This window comes from Brassica rapa, chromosome A03, assembly GCF_000309985.2.
Source record: "Brassica rapa cultivar Chiifu-401-42 chromosome A03, CAAS_Brap_v3.01, whole genome shotgun sequence".
Lineage (NCBI taxonomy): Eukaryota > Viridiplantae > Streptophyta > Magnoliopsida > Brassicales > Brassicaceae > Brassica > Brassica rapa.
In genome coordinates, this window is record NC_024797.2 from 2044865 (window position 1) to 2060771 (window position 15907).

General features: G+C 38.2%; 1 protein-coding gene and 1 pseudogene across 3 annotated transcripts; one reads left to right on the plus strand and one right to left on the minus strand.

Moving 5' to 3' along the window:
* The first annotated feature begins 262 nt into the window (after window positions 1–262).
* LOC103855917 (protein EMBRYONIC FLOWER 1) lies at window positions 263–8920 on the plus strand. Of its 3 annotated transcripts, none has more exons than XM_009132965.3 (9): window positions 263–2313; window positions 3168–3335; window positions 3541–3716; window positions 3817–3948; window positions 4022–4084; window positions 4160–5220; window positions 5447–6939; window positions 7061–7144; window positions 8307–8920. In XM_009132965.3, the coding sequence occupies exons 2-7, from the start codon at window positions 3241–3243 to the stop codon at window positions 6905–6907; spliced, it is 2988 nt and encodes a 995-aa protein (XP_009131213.1). In that variant the 5' UTR covers window positions 263–2313; window positions 3168–3240; the 3' UTR covers window positions 6908–6939; window positions 7061–7144; window positions 8307–8920. The 3 variants fall into 3 exon arrangements, with proteins under 3 accessions (XP_009131213.1, XP_018513611.1, XP_009131212.1); XM_018658095.2 differs by having other exon boundaries at window positions 266–2313; window positions 3811–3948; window positions 5447–6942; window positions 7063–7144; XM_009132964.3 differs by having other exon boundaries at window positions 266–2313; window positions 3811–3948.
* Window positions 8921–12654: 3734 nt separating this feature from the next.
* LOC103855919 lies at window positions 12655–14145 on the minus strand (annotated as a pseudogene).
* Window positions 14146–15907: the final 1762 nt, after the last annotated feature.

Below are 15907 nucleotides of genomic sequence, written 5' to 3' on the forward strand. Positions count from 1 at the left end.
GTGCACGTATGCAAACCTAAAAGTGTATCAATTAATTATATACGAAATCTCCTTTCTCTAGTTACAACTAAGTCTGAGGATAATATTTCAAAAGTGTGTGAATCTTGATTTATACGGTCTACATGAAATGTTTGTTTGGTTTGAAGATAGGTTCCAATTAAACCCCAACCCCCCCCCCCCCCCCCCCAAAGGATTATTGCGAATATGTTCCCATTTCTTTTCCGTAAAGTGTAATTACATTTTGAAAATTAGCTAGAAACTTTAAAGGGATACTATATATGTCATCTGTATTTTTGTAATTTAAAAGTAACATTGCATCTAAATTTTCAAAGTGGACCACTAACACGTTTTGAGTATATACATCAGAATTTGTCAAACCACAATTAACTGCGTCAAACAAGAAAAATTGATCTTATGTACTTCGCAAAAGTAAGTTGCACATAAGAGACTAATATTTTTTCCGATATAGAGACTAATAACAAACCTAAATTTCTGTAGAAATAACAATATTATAAAACTTCAAAGCCGACAAAAATTAGGAAAGAAATAAGAATACAATTTACCGAAGAAAGAATATAATAAAAATACAGTATACCAAGGAGAGAGAAATGTGCTATAAAGGATAAAGCCCCACTAAAGTCTGAAGCTATCACGCATCTTAATGTATAAAATATTATTTTCTAAGAGGCAATACAAATTACCTGATGCAGTATTTTATTTTCACCAAGTTTAGTATTACTATACGTTTGTAAAATGTTTAACGGTACAACTTGATGATACTCACGAGTCAGTTTTAGATATATACGTGTGTGTGCTAATACGAGCAGATTTATTAAAAACGTATTAGCTGTCTAACAGTTAAATCCAAATATATATTATACCTACGGATTTGACATACAAATACAGAGTCAACGACTCAACATCCAACTAATTGATGTATATATATATATAATATGTAAAGGTATAAAGAAAACCAAAGTTGGATTTTTATTTTATTTTTCTAAAACCTCGCTTACATCATAGGGTATCCCATTAGGTTGGTGTACCATGTGATGATTCTACCACCGAAAAAGCAAAACTCAATTAAAAATATATCTGTGTACTTACAAATACATATATAGCAATGAAAGATTTAACACATCTCTATATACAAAACATGGTGTACGTGATAATAATGTGAACCAAATCATTCTGATTTTTACTGCAGTAAAATTTTGAAATGGGGAAAAAAGAATGTTAGGGTTAATAATCTTATCATTTATTGAGGAAATGGGCTCGTCTAGGGTAACATCACCTACCCATACAATATTATCATGCTTTTAGGGCTTTTATTTTTTCTCTCTGGTCCCACAATCTTCTCCACTCTCACTTCTTTCACGTCGCCACACGCTCCAATCTCTCCCGTCCTCCGTGCCGACGCTCCCTCTCCGATCCGCGCCACGGCCGAAACGTGCCCACACGCAAAAAGAAAGTCCCGTGATAACCACGCGCGCGCCTAGGGTTTTCTTTTTTTTTCGGACACAACAAATGGGTTGTGATAAGAACCGCAGATTACGGCCACGTGGAGGTCTATAGTTGGTACCTTGTGCCCCATCCTATCACACTGAAACGTCAATATATAATTTTTCAACGTAAAAAAGATGGGTTTCCTTATATAAAGAAAACACTGAAATCTTGTGAAAATAAATTATTTTATCTTGTTGTTTAATTTTCGGATACCTATTACCCTAATGAAAGCTGTTTACATTAATGCTAAGATATTTTCACTAAAATAATAAAATATTGCATAGATAGAAATATATCTTTTTAACTTTTGACCTATACAGATACATATATACGTGTACACAATATATAGAAAGGTACTCGTGTAAATGGAAATAGGCAGACCAGATGGTGACTTGGCAGTGTCATGTTCCACAGATGAGTTGTTTTTTTATTTTTAATATAAATTAATTTTTATGGCAATAAAGTATTAATTTTATTAAAAAACACTCATTTCGACGCAATAAAACCCTCATTTCAAGGATAAGAAAGCTTCGGTTTCCTCTCTCTTCTTTTCTCAACAGTCTCTCTCTCTAAGCCAAAGAAAATAAAAGTCCCCCTTTCTCTCTCTCTCCCTCAGGAAACGTCGTCTTAGGGTTTCTGGAAAATTCGCAGTCAAATTCTACTCATCTCCCGAAGAATCAATCATCGAAACTTATCTAATCCTCTTATCGTCAAGCTTCTCAATCTCCCGATACGGTTTTCATCGCTTGCCGCTTAAGATCGAGCACGAATCTCGCATCTTGATTCTCTGGTTCGGATTCTCTTCAGGTGCGTGTTTCCGACATGAATCTCTGATCTGTTTGATTTTTAGGTTTAGGACATGGCTAGATCTTGTCGGAAGAGCTTTTAGCTTGACTTGTAGCTGACTTCGTGTTTTCTTTGTCCGAGGGCTCTTCACTGTTCATTTATACGTCTCTTCGATGTTCTTACTTTTTTTTTGGTTTTTTTGTTTCTTCACGGACTATTCACGTGCGGGTTAGATCTGACCCGTATTAATTGGTGGGTCTTTGTTATCTTTGTTAATCTCATGCGGTTAATTTTAAGTGTCTTATTATCTGTTAATTGGCTTCTAAATAATTTGATTTAAAACCCTAAATTACTCAGATTAATTAATCTTTACGTTTCTAAGTCGGAAAAATATTGAAACGGGTCAGTTCTTAAGTTTTTTTATGGTCATGTAGACAAAGGTTACAGCTTTGGGTGTTCCCGTGTCTGAAAACCCTAATTTTTTGGTCGCTGTTTAAATATAGGTTAATGTTGAATTTAAAATGTTAAACTATAATTCATTTCGAACGTATGAAGAATTTTGTTTATGATTTTATGTAGAACTTAGAGTTTAAAGTTTTTAATTTTCATGGAACTGAAGAGTTAAATGGATGGTTGTTATGAATGTTATTTTATGTGGATATTCATGGAATATACTTGGAACATCATGATTATATGTAAACTTTAATTAATTTATAGTTATAATTGATGTTATATATATGGAGCGTTAAGATTTTGAAGCGTTGGATCTCTTTGCATGCACAACCATTTGATCATCAAGCACAATTATACAGTTTTGATTTGTTACTTAAATCTTTCGGTTTGGTGAAGTTAAGAAAAATTATCGTGTGTAACAGCTCTAGGTACGTAGAGAGTATAATGGTGGAAGTTAATCATCATTAAGGCATATAATCTCCTTCAAGCAAATCAATGAGTTCCTCCATTAAGATCAACTCGATATCAATAGATCTCGCAGGCGCTGCCAACGAGATTAATATGGTAAAATGTGATCACTTCTCCATACGGTGAGCCTACTTACTATATATTGACATTATGTTATCAACCTTCCTTGTTTAAACTATGATCATACTTTCTTTTACTTTGATAGATATTATAATATGTATTTATATGATGTGATCACTTCCAAATGCATACACTATTACTCTATTAGTAAGATACAAGATGAAATGACATGAATATATCGAGTTTTCTTCTTATAATTTAATGCAGTGGATTCGTAGCTGAAACGCGTGAGAGAGACCATAGAAAATGTTGGCCATTCTCAGAAGAAAGTGTTACTTTGGGGAATCAACAAAGCTATCCCCTTCCTTCTTTATCTGTTCCAAAGTTTAGATGGTGGCGTTGTATGAGCTGCATCAAAGATATCAATGCTGATGGGATAAAGGGTATACTTACTTATTTCCAATATTTTGTATAAATGTTCTTTACTAGCTAGAGAGAAAGGCTGCTTGAACTTATACATTTAAATGGTTGTTTAAGATTTAGGACTGCATGCAAACTCAACAAGTATAAGCGGGGAAAAGCTAGATGAAACCTCTTCGGTTATCCCTAGTCAAGGCAAATTGAATCCACTAACTATCACCGATCAGGAGAGAGAAAGGGACAATGATATTGCAGGTAATTAGAATCTGCTTGTTTTAGTTTCATAATTCAAACCAACCGTAATAATTTTGTATTATCATTTTTTCAGGTAGTGCTGTTGTGGAGAATGAGAATGTAAACTGTGAAAGATCTCAGAAGGATGATCAGACAGGTAATATAGTCTTCTCTGGTCTAGCAAATTAAAGCGTGCAGATGAAATAAAACTAACTTTGTGAAGCTGAAACAGTTGCAGCTACTACGTTAGTCAAGAAAGTTCATCCTCCATCTATGGATGCTTCTACTGTTAGAAACAAGATCAGAAAGCTTGCGAGTCGAGAACAAGTAGGCAACAAGAGATCTAAAGTAAGCAACTCATCAACGGATACTAGCAGCTGGAAAGAGAAACAAAACGTGACAACTTTTGCATCATCAGAGATAGCTGGTGTGGTTGATGATACACCACCTAAGGCAATCAAGAATCGTCATAAAGACGACAAGGTGTCATCAGAGAGTATAAATCTTGGGTTCCAGCGTAGGAAAACTCGCAAGGTTCGTCTACTCAGCGAGCTGATAGTTGACCCCGAGACCAAAGCTACTGGTGGTAGTAACAATATAAGACAAGAAGAGTCTTCTTCTTCTTCGAAGGCTAGAGGTAGAAAAAGAAAGGTACCACCTGAAAACAACTATGTCAGCCGGAAACTAAGCAAAGGCGGCGCAACTTCTGATCAAGGTGATAGTGATTCAGCAGATAGTGGGTTTGACAGAGATCTTATTAAGGGTAAGAAGAAGAACAGAAGATTCCAGGTTGTTGACGAGTTTGTACCATCACTTCCTTCTCAAGAGGGAGTCCATGAGAATGATGCAGCAGGTCCTAGTAAGAGTGCTTTATCCAAGGATAAAGATTCGGTTCCTCAGAGAGCAGAGAAGAAGCTCAAGAAGAAGAAAAACAAGCCTGCAATAAAGGATAACGAGAAGAGTAGCCTGATCAGTTTTAGTTCCATAAATACAAGCTACCAATCTCCTAGAGATTTAATGAATGAAGAAAGGGTAGGTAATTCACTTGACGACCGTTTGGCTGCAGAAGGGTATTTCAGAAAACCTATCCCTCCTCAGGTTAATGATAGGCCGGAGAATGCACATGTGAGGCAAAGAGATGCAGAAGCAAGCAGTCTTCAAGAGTTTGGTTCCTCTTCTAGACCAAACACAGGTGGATGGTTGAGAACTGGAGTGGATGCTGTTGACTTCAGCACCAACAACAACAACAATACTGATAAAGGCTTTGCAGATCTATTTTCTGTGCTGCAAAAGGTAAATGCTTTGTTCTTACATGATCTACCAGAGGTCATTAGCTCAACTGGAAAGGACCCTGGCCATTGTGTCAGAGGTGCCCAAACGAAACTAATATTATACTGTGGTTTCAGTCCCGACCCTCCTGGTATTAAAAAATGGTTTTGTTCTTACATGACTTTAGTTAGAGCTCTATATTGTTGTGTCTTCCAAATTAGTGTATTAATGGAATCATTTTACTTGGCAGGAAGCTTCTGGTGCAGACAGAAAGGGGAAGACAGTAATGGTCCAAGAACATCATGAACCACTCGGAAGCCAAAGCCATGATAGAAATGAGAACACACCTGAAGAGGCAAACGATGATATCACCTTGGAGATAGCCGAGCTCATGGCTAAAAACCAATACGAGAGGTGTCTTCCTGACAAAGAAGATGACGTAAGCAACAAGCAACCACCAACACAAGAAGAGACACCACACAGATCCAAGAACGCTCTCCTGATTGATCTTAACGAAACCTATGATAACGAGACCTCACTGGAGGATAACAACAACAACACATCAAGACCGCAGCAGAAACCTCTAGACTTCTTCCCATTAAGACAGCCTTACGTGCCTTCTTCTCCGTTTGGGATCTTTCCTCCTCCTACTCAAGAGAACCGATCTAACTCCATCCGGTTTTCTTCTGGTCACAACAACCCCCAGTGGCTTGGGAATGTGCCAGCAATGGCTAACCAGCATCCATCTTCCTCCTCATATAGAGTGTTACGTGGGTGTAACACGTGCTACCAGAGTGTTCCTCATCAGTACAGAGAACCAGCTTCTTCTCATCAGATCTGGCCACCTTCCATTGTGCAACGACCACAGTGTCATCATCATCAGACACCAGTTTCTTCTTTCAACATGGATCAGTCAACGAGGCTTGGTCCCACCAATAACAATACGTGGAACCTCAACTTTGTTACCCCCAACGGGAAGCAAAGATGTGATGGTAATAGATCAATGGACGCTAATGAGAGCTCTATACCTGCATTGAATCTGCTCAGCCTTATGGATCCTAGGTTGAGATCATCAAACGCTCCCGTTGACCACCATGGGAACGCTAATTTCACTAGAAGGCACTTTCCACCGTCTAAGGAACGTATAGGGATTGAAACAGGGGACTCTAGTAAGACAGCTTACCCAAGTAAACAGTCTCCTTTCAATTTCTACAGCAACGGATACGCACCTGAGGCTTCCCGGAAGAGTTTCCCTATCGGTCCACCGCTTGGTACGTCGTCGTTTTCGTTTCAAAATGCACAAGCAGCAGCTCCATGGAGTCATCATCATCATCATCATCAAGAGCAGAAAAACAAGAGCAAAGACGCGGTGTTTCCTGGCAGCAATGACCAAGGGAGATTCCAGATTCTCAGGGGATCTAACTCCGTGAAGCTCCCTTTGAAGGAAATGAACCAAAAGAGGAGAGCAGAGAGCTCCAGTAACGCCTCTGCGTTGCCTCCTAAGAACAGTTCAGCGTCCTTTGTGTGCAGCGTGAATAGAAACCCTGCTGATTTCACCGTTGCTGAACCTGGGAATGTTTACATGTTAACGAGTGAGAATCTCAAGGTGGTAAGAAAACGTGCACCCTACAAGACAAAAGCAAGCTTGTGTAAGGAGGATGCAATGAAGCAGAGTAAGAAGACAGTTGGTCCAGTTACAGAAAATGCCTAAAGATTAATACAAAATGGAAGAGGTTTCTTCAGGTAAATTGCTATGCCTATAGAACTGAGTTTTATTTAAGTTTAGTTACTAGAAGTCTAGAACAGAGACTATTCTTGGTCTCTTTTAGTTCTAACAAAACATGTGTTTCTCTTTGTGAAACAGACGTGAGAGGAAGAGGGATGCAAAGAGGCACCAGTCCTGTTGAAGTCAATAATAAGTCAGAAAGGAAACAGTAAAGCGAATCTTAAGACCATGATTATCCCTGTTTCTTAACTGGGTTTTTAAAGAAAATAGCTCATTTAATTAAATCTAAACTAAATATAATGCATCTTACCGATCCTTAAGTTAGGACTTTTGTGACCGATTTTAAAGTAGGTTTTAGAAACACGTGTCAGCAAAGCATCCATTCTTTTTTTTTTCTCTGGTCTTCTCCTTCTCGTCTGGTCTCGTCTTCTCCGCCTTGTCGTCGATGAAGCAATCAACGATGACAGCTCCGTCGTTTCTCTCCACCCTACCACCATGGAGAAGCTCCAGCTCTAGCTCGATTGTTTCAAAAGAACTCAAGAGACGAAGAAACAAACGAAGACGACGAGCTCCTTCAAGCTTGAATCAACTTAATCTCCATCACACTCTGCTCTATAATGGAGCAATCCGATCAAGATTCGGGTTCTAACCGTAACAATTCGGCGCGCCAATCAGATTTCTCCGTCCCGGCGGTGGTTGTGGAGGCGAAGATGTAATCTTCTATTGGAAGGGAGATGAAACAGTCGCATTACGTTCTCGGTTCTCAAGATCGGAGAGAAGAAGACTTGCCTTCTCATCCTCATACGCCGCCGTCAGGTTCCGAGAAGCAGCCATCAACGACGCAAGACGTCACGCCGCCACAGACACTTCCGGTTCATCGGTTTGTCACGAAATTGGTTTAGGATAAACAGAGTTGAGAGAGAAGAGACCTGAGCATCACCATCACTACAAAGCTGGTTCCATGAACGCATTGGTAATGGTTTCGTTCGTGTTCAACAAGTCATATAACGATTCTCCAATGCAACGCTGCTCTATGAATGAACATGTTGCTTTTTCTCTTCCAGTGGTTTGATCTCTTTGACTTAATCGTTAGACTTGTATGAAGAGAGTAATCATTTTCTGCAGGTTTTGAGAGCGATGCCAGTTGTTGATTTGGAAATGCCAACTCTTTGCCTTGTTGCAGCACCAAACGTTGGCAAGTCATCTTTGGTCCGCATTCTTTCAACAGGCAAGTCATCTACTATTTTTTTTTTCTTAAGAACCATTAATTAAAAAACTTCCAATGGAGCACAAAATCAATAGGTTTCTTAACTAAATTTTCTAACTAACTTTTATTATTAAACAATTCATTAAAAACCCAAATGGGGATATAGGGATAAAGATGCTCTTACTTCCTGTTCTTGGATACACATCTCTTTTTTTTTCCTTGTGTTTGATCACTCATGCTTGGTAACATTTAGCGTGTGTATATACCTTAAATTACTGTACTACCCTTGATAGGTCTTGTTTTTCTTAAGATATTTTTGCTGCGCTCTTTTATTTATACAGTCACTATTTATACCGCTGGCATTATCTTTTTCTTTTTCGGTCTAAATGTTACCGTTACGACCGGTATGAGTTGTCTTTTTACAGTGTCAGCTTTAACAACGTCACAGGAAAACCTAAAAATAACTCTTGTAAAGTTTTCACTTATCTGAAGAAAACTCAAGCAAGTTAATTTTAAATTTCCATCTTAATTTTTGTTTGCAAAGTAATTGTGAATTAACTACAGGTAGGTGGTGGACTTGTGGTTTAAAGTCACTAGTATAAGTTTAATTTGGAAGATGTAATTCACGCCTTAATTATGGTATTCTCAACGGTTGGCCATGTATATGGGTTAGATTATGAACTACAAGTTTGGACTTTCTAAAATTTATCAAGAAAAAATATTCAATTAAAAAGCCAAGAGTTGTTGAACAATATGCAAAAAAACAAAAAAAAAACAAAAAAAATTAATTAGTCAAGAAATATGCTAAATTTATAAACCCTAAAAATTACTAAAGAAATGGTAAAATGTAGGAAATATCTATTGTTACTCAAAGAAGTTGGATATTCGTTGGCTCTAAATGGATGAGGATGGAAGGTGGGAGTGGAGAGCAGTGAGAAATTATATATGGTTTAAAGTTTAAACCGAGAATGGGGAGAAAGTTAAGATGGTTTCATCAAATGTAACATGACAAGAAAGGAAGGTGCACAGAAAAGTTCTAAATTTAACCAATGATATATATCCACTGTGGTTTGTGTAAAAACGCATTTGGTAGATCGCATAGCTAATCTGTGAGTGATAGTAATACGAAGACTGAGATATCCGAAGAGGCTAATTAAGAACTGAGAAACTTCCTATAACCTAAAGATCTGGGTCAAGAACTATATTGTAGATTGAAATTTCAAACTATACAACTAATGGATGTTGTGGTGTGTAACATATGGAAAAGAAAAAAAAGCAATGAATGGGTCTACATAGTGAAAAGCCGGAAGTTGACAAAAAGTACAACTTCTCTCTTTTTATTGAGACAGAAGTGTTGGTTTTAAAGAGTATGAATCATTAGTGAACACTCAAATATATAAAGATCAATGCTAAGTTAATCACATCACTGTAAATGATTTAATAACGTGAATAACATCGATAAATATTGGATGTGTATATACTAGAGTATGATGTAATTTCAAGACTCATAAAATTAAGAATATGGCGAGGGTTATGGACTTACAAGTACGTAACATTGGTGATTTCTTTTCTTTTTTTTCTTGATCATCGGTGATTGCTTATTCAGAAACTGTTAAATAGTACTAGAATGATTAATTCAATATAGCTTAGTTGGTTACGACTGCAGAGTATTGGTACCATCATTAACTCAATGTAAAAGGCAAACAACCCCTCTTTAAGTCATTTCCTCCTTTGGCCACCCTATATTTATAACTAAAGAGATGTTCTTGCGGGAACGAACCCCTCATGCCATTCCGGTTCAGCCCTTGTAGGACCGACTTTTGAGTGTTGATAGTTAAGAGCTAGTTGGCCAGCTGATCCATATGTTGCATTTAGTAGTTAATTGCGGACTGATCTGCAAACCCAAAAAGCTGAAAATGGATGAGACAGATTTAAACCCTAGAAAATAAAATTTTCAGTTTATTATGTGTTTTCAGATAATTAGCACATTCAAACCAATATTTTATGTCAATTTGGGAACTTTCGATAAAAATAATACTGATAGACAAAATTAAAAATTAGTTTAATAAAACCATTTCATATATAGTTTTTGTCTGTTTGCTCAAAAGAAATCAACATATATATAGTTTCATCGTCTGTTAAGTTCTTTTAGAAAAAAAAATGCAAGAGTCATATGTTCATTGACTAGACTTTGACGTAAAGTACTTCACATTTGTGTGAAAATAAGTATGTTTTGAAATTTGAATATGTGATGACTTTAATTCCTTCTGTATCTCAAATTAGTGGTAGTTCTCGTTAATTACCCGCCGAACAATGCTATTTGATATTAAATTATTTGTTTAGAGTGACTTATTCTGCTGAAAGATTTTGGATTCTGGAGTGACCATATATATTTCTATCAAACAATATTCATAGTAATGTTAAAAAAAAAAAATATTACTTGTAGATTTAGAGACTATGTATAATTTCACCACTCGTGAGAAAACAAACACTAAAAGATCAGCGTAAGAGAGAGAAAGCAAGAGAGAGAAAGCAGATCTAGTTGGTCCCGGCGTACGGCCGGCGCGTGCGCGCGCGTGCCGTCGCCGGACCCAGAGTCCGTCAGGTTTTATAGCATTTCTGGTATCTCTCCTTCGTATCCCTTCTACCCTCGCCTTGTCTGAGCTCTGGCTGCGACCTAATCCATGGTGCATGGCGGTTTGTCTGTCTTGGAGTTAAGACGCGACGGTGGGAAGGAGTTTCTGCGGTGGAGAGACGGCTCGTTTTTAAGATCAAGGTGCGATTCCGGGAGGAGGAGACTCTCATAGCTCCGTCGTCCTCGGTTTTCTCCGGGAGGTGGAGACTTTCTTTGCTCCGTCGCCGCCGGTTCAGTTTTCCGGGAAGGGGAGGCTTGCATAGCTCTGCCGTCGCCGTATAGTTTCCGGAGGGTAGAGGCTACTGTAGCTCTACGTTGCCGGCTTGGAACCCGTAGGAACATTGGGTGTTTAGAGGTGAAAGGTTGGTTTGGTTTTTGTTCTTGTCGGCTCGGGGAGAAAGGAGACACATCGGTTGAGTTCTTTGAAGAAGATAAACCTCTCCGTGGTTCATCGCCGACAAGAGAGGTTAGTGAGGTCGTGATTTACTTTCGAGAGAAGAGGTGGTGGTCCTGAGGAAAGCGCGGTATGTCCGATTAAGCTTTCGCTGGGGGATCATCGGAGATGAAGGCTGTGTGTTGCGGGTTTTCGAGATCCGGCGTAACCAAGGTGTGGTGAGGTGGCCCTGGAGGCGTTTCGAGGCGGAGAAGATCAGGTCGAGGCGGGTTGCGACGCGTGTCGTTCCGAGGGTTTAGATGCTTCCACGTGTCTCTGCAACCTGCTTCCTTGATGCGCTTCTCCGGCCGGCGTCGTTCGGGTCTGATTGGTGTGGGCCGCAGGCCTTTATTAAGTGTTGACATTTGTAGCCCGTTTGCTTTGGGCTTCTTGCCTTTTGTTCTTGTATTTGGGCCTTGGGCCGGTTTTATTCAATAAAAAAAACATCAATTTGGGAAAAAAAAAAAAGATTTAGAGACTATGTTGTGTTAAGACAAATGTCACCGGCTCAATGATTTATGGTCTATATTGCACCACTTCATTAACCGGTATAGGTAACCGCAACCCAGATTATAGTTTATATAGACTAGCTAGTCTGGTCATAGTTGTCGCATTATTGATATGTTAGATACCTCGTTATTCCTTGTCATAATTCTAGCGAGATTAGTAGATCATGATTTTCTTATATATTAAAATTGACAATCTGGAGAAACTCTAGATTATTTACACTATCTAATAACCTGAAAAGTGAAAACACATCACTAAAATAATGTGTGTATATATTACATCCTGGTTATTTTGTAGGTTTAAAATATGTATTAGTTAACACGTACACTGTTGGTGTACGTCTTCCTTACGTATGTCAGGTGTTAATTTTTATTGAACAATACGTTCGTTTACACCAATTCTGATTCTTTAGGATAGACCAGAATGTAGTGATTTCTATAATTTATATTTGGTTCGTATCATTTGATAATTGATTGAAGACTTGCAGTATCAAAACCAAGACAATATATATTATATAAGGTTAGAGTATACGTGTTAATTATATAGTATTAGAATTGCTATATATATGAAACGACACGGACATGTTCAAGTCTCTTGTGGACTTGTCTCTCAGCTATTAAACAGAGAGACCACCACATATGTTAATGCCAATAATAATTCAGAAAATGAGCAATCCATGAAGAGGCAAAAAAACATGAGTTTTCTTATTTCCAAAGTATATTCTCTTTCATTGTAAGATGAAGCTTCATCAGACCAGAATCATGTGGTTACTTGAATCTATACCGACCCCTGAGAAGCTAGGTTTGAAAATAAAGATGTTTGTACGTGTAAAAACCATTATAGAGTTAGAAACCTATGAAATCACCGTTCGCATGTTACCAACCGGATTCACCATCCATCTATACTGTACATGGAAAAATTCATAGAGGTTACATACTAAACTATCCGTATCAAGTAACATCGTAGCTTTTTAACTATTCATTTCTTTAACAACATTTCAACACTTCATCAATAAAAATATTTAGAAGAACCAATATAAAATGTTGGTTCATTCGAATTTAGGCAGGACGACTATATAATAATAATATATGAAAACTCATACTATATATACACATAGATAGAGGGGAGACAGTCACAGAGACGAGGGCCCACACTTCTTTAACAAAGGAACTACAAGCCCGTGACCCCAAACTAGATATCCACCGTTAGATTTTATTTTACTATGCCACATTCTCACTCAGATCCAACCGTCCGTATTCCTCAAGGGTCTTTAATAGGTGGGCCCCTTTTCTTCTTCCTCTCGCCGTACACTCTCCTTCCAGCCCCAGAGCCACCGCCTTCGCCACTTCCTCCGCCGGCGCCACCGCAATATATTCGCCGGAAACTCTTTTTCTGTAGACGAGGGCGAGTATGCTTGTGGCGTATTCTCTCCCTCTCCCTGCCATCACCGCCACCATCGCCGGCACCGTCATCGCGTGGCAACGAACCTCCGCCGCGCCTTACGCCGTCGTGCACATGAGCTCAAGCGCAGCTAAGGCGCGCTCCAACGCAGTGATCTCCAGCCCCGCCGGAGTTTCCACCACCGCTCTGGCGGCTCCCGACTCGACTGCCACGTGGCGGTTACTTTCTGTGAGGCAGAGCGCGAGGAGGATCTTGGTGACGTATTTGGCAGTTACGATGTTGTTGCTACGAAGGCAAGAGACGAGGCCTCACATGAGACCCGGAGGACAAGTCGGATGGGACGGCGGGTCGGATACGATGACCCGTTCGAGTAGCTGAAGAGAGAGGAGCTTGTCGGACTCGGAGACTGATGTGAGTTGAAGCTCTTCGATCTGGAATGTTTCTTGGAAAGTAGTAGTGACCGGAAGAGGCGGAGGAGGAGGAGTGACGGTGGATGGAGTTTGATCAAGGTGATTAGGGAAACGCCATTGAGTGAAGCTTTGAGAAGTGGAGACTGATGGGGATGACGAGGAGGAGGTGGTGGTAGTTTGCTTAAGGCGAGGTTGCTGGTGAGGAGAGGTAGGACTGAGAACAGACTGTGTGCAGCGGCGGAAGAAGCCACATGAGAAGAAAGAACGCGGTGGCGCGTGGGATTTCGGTTTCTGGTTTGCTTTCATCATCACAAGAGAGATTTCAAGTGAAGTAAAGCAAAGCGCTTTCTTTAAATAGTAAAGAAAATAATTGGCTCGCACCAAATTTGTCGGGCGTTATATACTTGTACTCTCCCTAATCACATAATACTCTCATAAATTTTAATCACGTGTCTACTATTAAGTTTTTTTCTGAAAAAATGTCTACTATTAAGTTGAAGGTGATGATTAAACTTTTGGGAAAATTGTTTTTTTAGAGCAAAAAAATGGTAACTATGTTCTTTTAGATTAATATATACTACTTTATGTTTCATTAGACTAATTTTTTTCAAAATGACAGTAATGCCCTTAAAATTATAATTTTAATTCCTTTTTCGTTTTATTTTTTGTTCCTTTTTTGTTTTTTTTTAAATCGATTTTTTTTTTCAAAATATAAAAGTGAATATTCCCAAATATTTTGTTTTCATATTTTTAGGAACTGATTTCTTATCCGTAGAATACAACTAATACGTAGAGATCGGTTTCTACAGTTTTTTAGAATTATAGTAAATCTGTAGAAGTTGGTTTCTACGTGTTTTAGATTTATATTAATGTGTAGATTTTGATTTCTAAAGATTTTAGAACTGTAGGTTAAGCGTAGAATGTGTATTCTAAATATTTTTAGAATACTCCTATTTACGTAGATCACATATTCTAAACATTGTAGATTCAATAAAAAAAAGTGGATTTCGTTTTCTACTTCGTAGAATGTCATTTCTACTTTATTTAGAACATAATATAAAATTTATAATTTTAACTTTTTTATAACTGATGCCACTAAGTTCATATAGGTATTTTATCAAAAGTTACTATTTTTTCAAAAAAAATTTGTTTGTAAAATTATTTATTAAATTTATTTTTAAAAATATTAAAGAGTGTTATAGGAAAATATGACATAAAATATAGATTAGTATAAAGAGACATAGTTACTACTTTTTTACGTATAATATGCTGTAAGCTAAACTATATTGTAACGTTAAAGAAGAGGTCTATAAACTTCAACATTTCAGAAGGTTAAGCACAAAACTCTAGAATGCAGCAAAAGGTTACAAGCAAGAGTTTATAAAGTACTCAGTTCCCAAAGCCTAACATTAAGAATCAATTATTCTAGGAGTGCAAAACAAAAATCATATACATTCTACACACAGTGAAACCGAAACTTTAAAAGGATCCGGTTCCAGTCACTTCAATTTTTCGCTTAGTTCCTTCTTCTCTGAAAGGAATCAAGTGATGTATATAGCTGCAACGAGGGCTACAATCGTAATCAAGAGAAGTGCGTAGCTGAAATCGTCTGTCAGCGAGTCGTAGGTCTTTGAAAGAGCAAGCAAACCTTGTGTAGAAGAGATCTACTTCATAGGCAAAGACGTGTGTTGTTGACTCTAGCTTGGCTGGAGCTGTTACTATGCCTCTTAGACCCTCTACTTTGAGGGAGTGTGTGACGTATGACTGTGAAATAAGACAAGCGCATTACAATCACACAAACTAGGACCACGCACAGAAACCAAACCAAGGATTGCCCCACTCCTAACAAAAATATGAACAATGGTATGAGTGGAACCTGAGGAATGATGGGTAATGAATCTGCGAGAGGGATGATTCCTTTTCTTTCTCAGCTTGCGAGGGGTTAAGTGTCCAGCGTGGATCCACAAATCGTTTACCAAGTGCCAATATCTGATCATTCATTCAAAATATCAATTTTTCCAATACATGGAGGTATTTGTATATATGATGTGTAATCTACAAACCTGATCACCAATGGTACCAATGAGAAGCTGCTTTGAAGTTATACCCTTTGCAGTTGATGTTACTGCGATGGTTTTCACGGACTGAAGAAAGAAGTATGACTGTGACTTAGTGAACACCTCTGTTCTAGAGTATGAAGAGATTGGTGCTGTTAGATTGTGCTTTCCCAAAACGAGTTTCCATACATTTTTGTTCTCCTGCGAATAAAGTTGCACTGAATCTCACTAAACCCAGCTTTAGTTAAGCTGTCTCTCGTCGTCAGGGAATCCATGGCGTAATGCCTTTTTTTTTTAAGTTCCTGTGAGAGCTTCTGAAGCTCGTCCATTCTCCA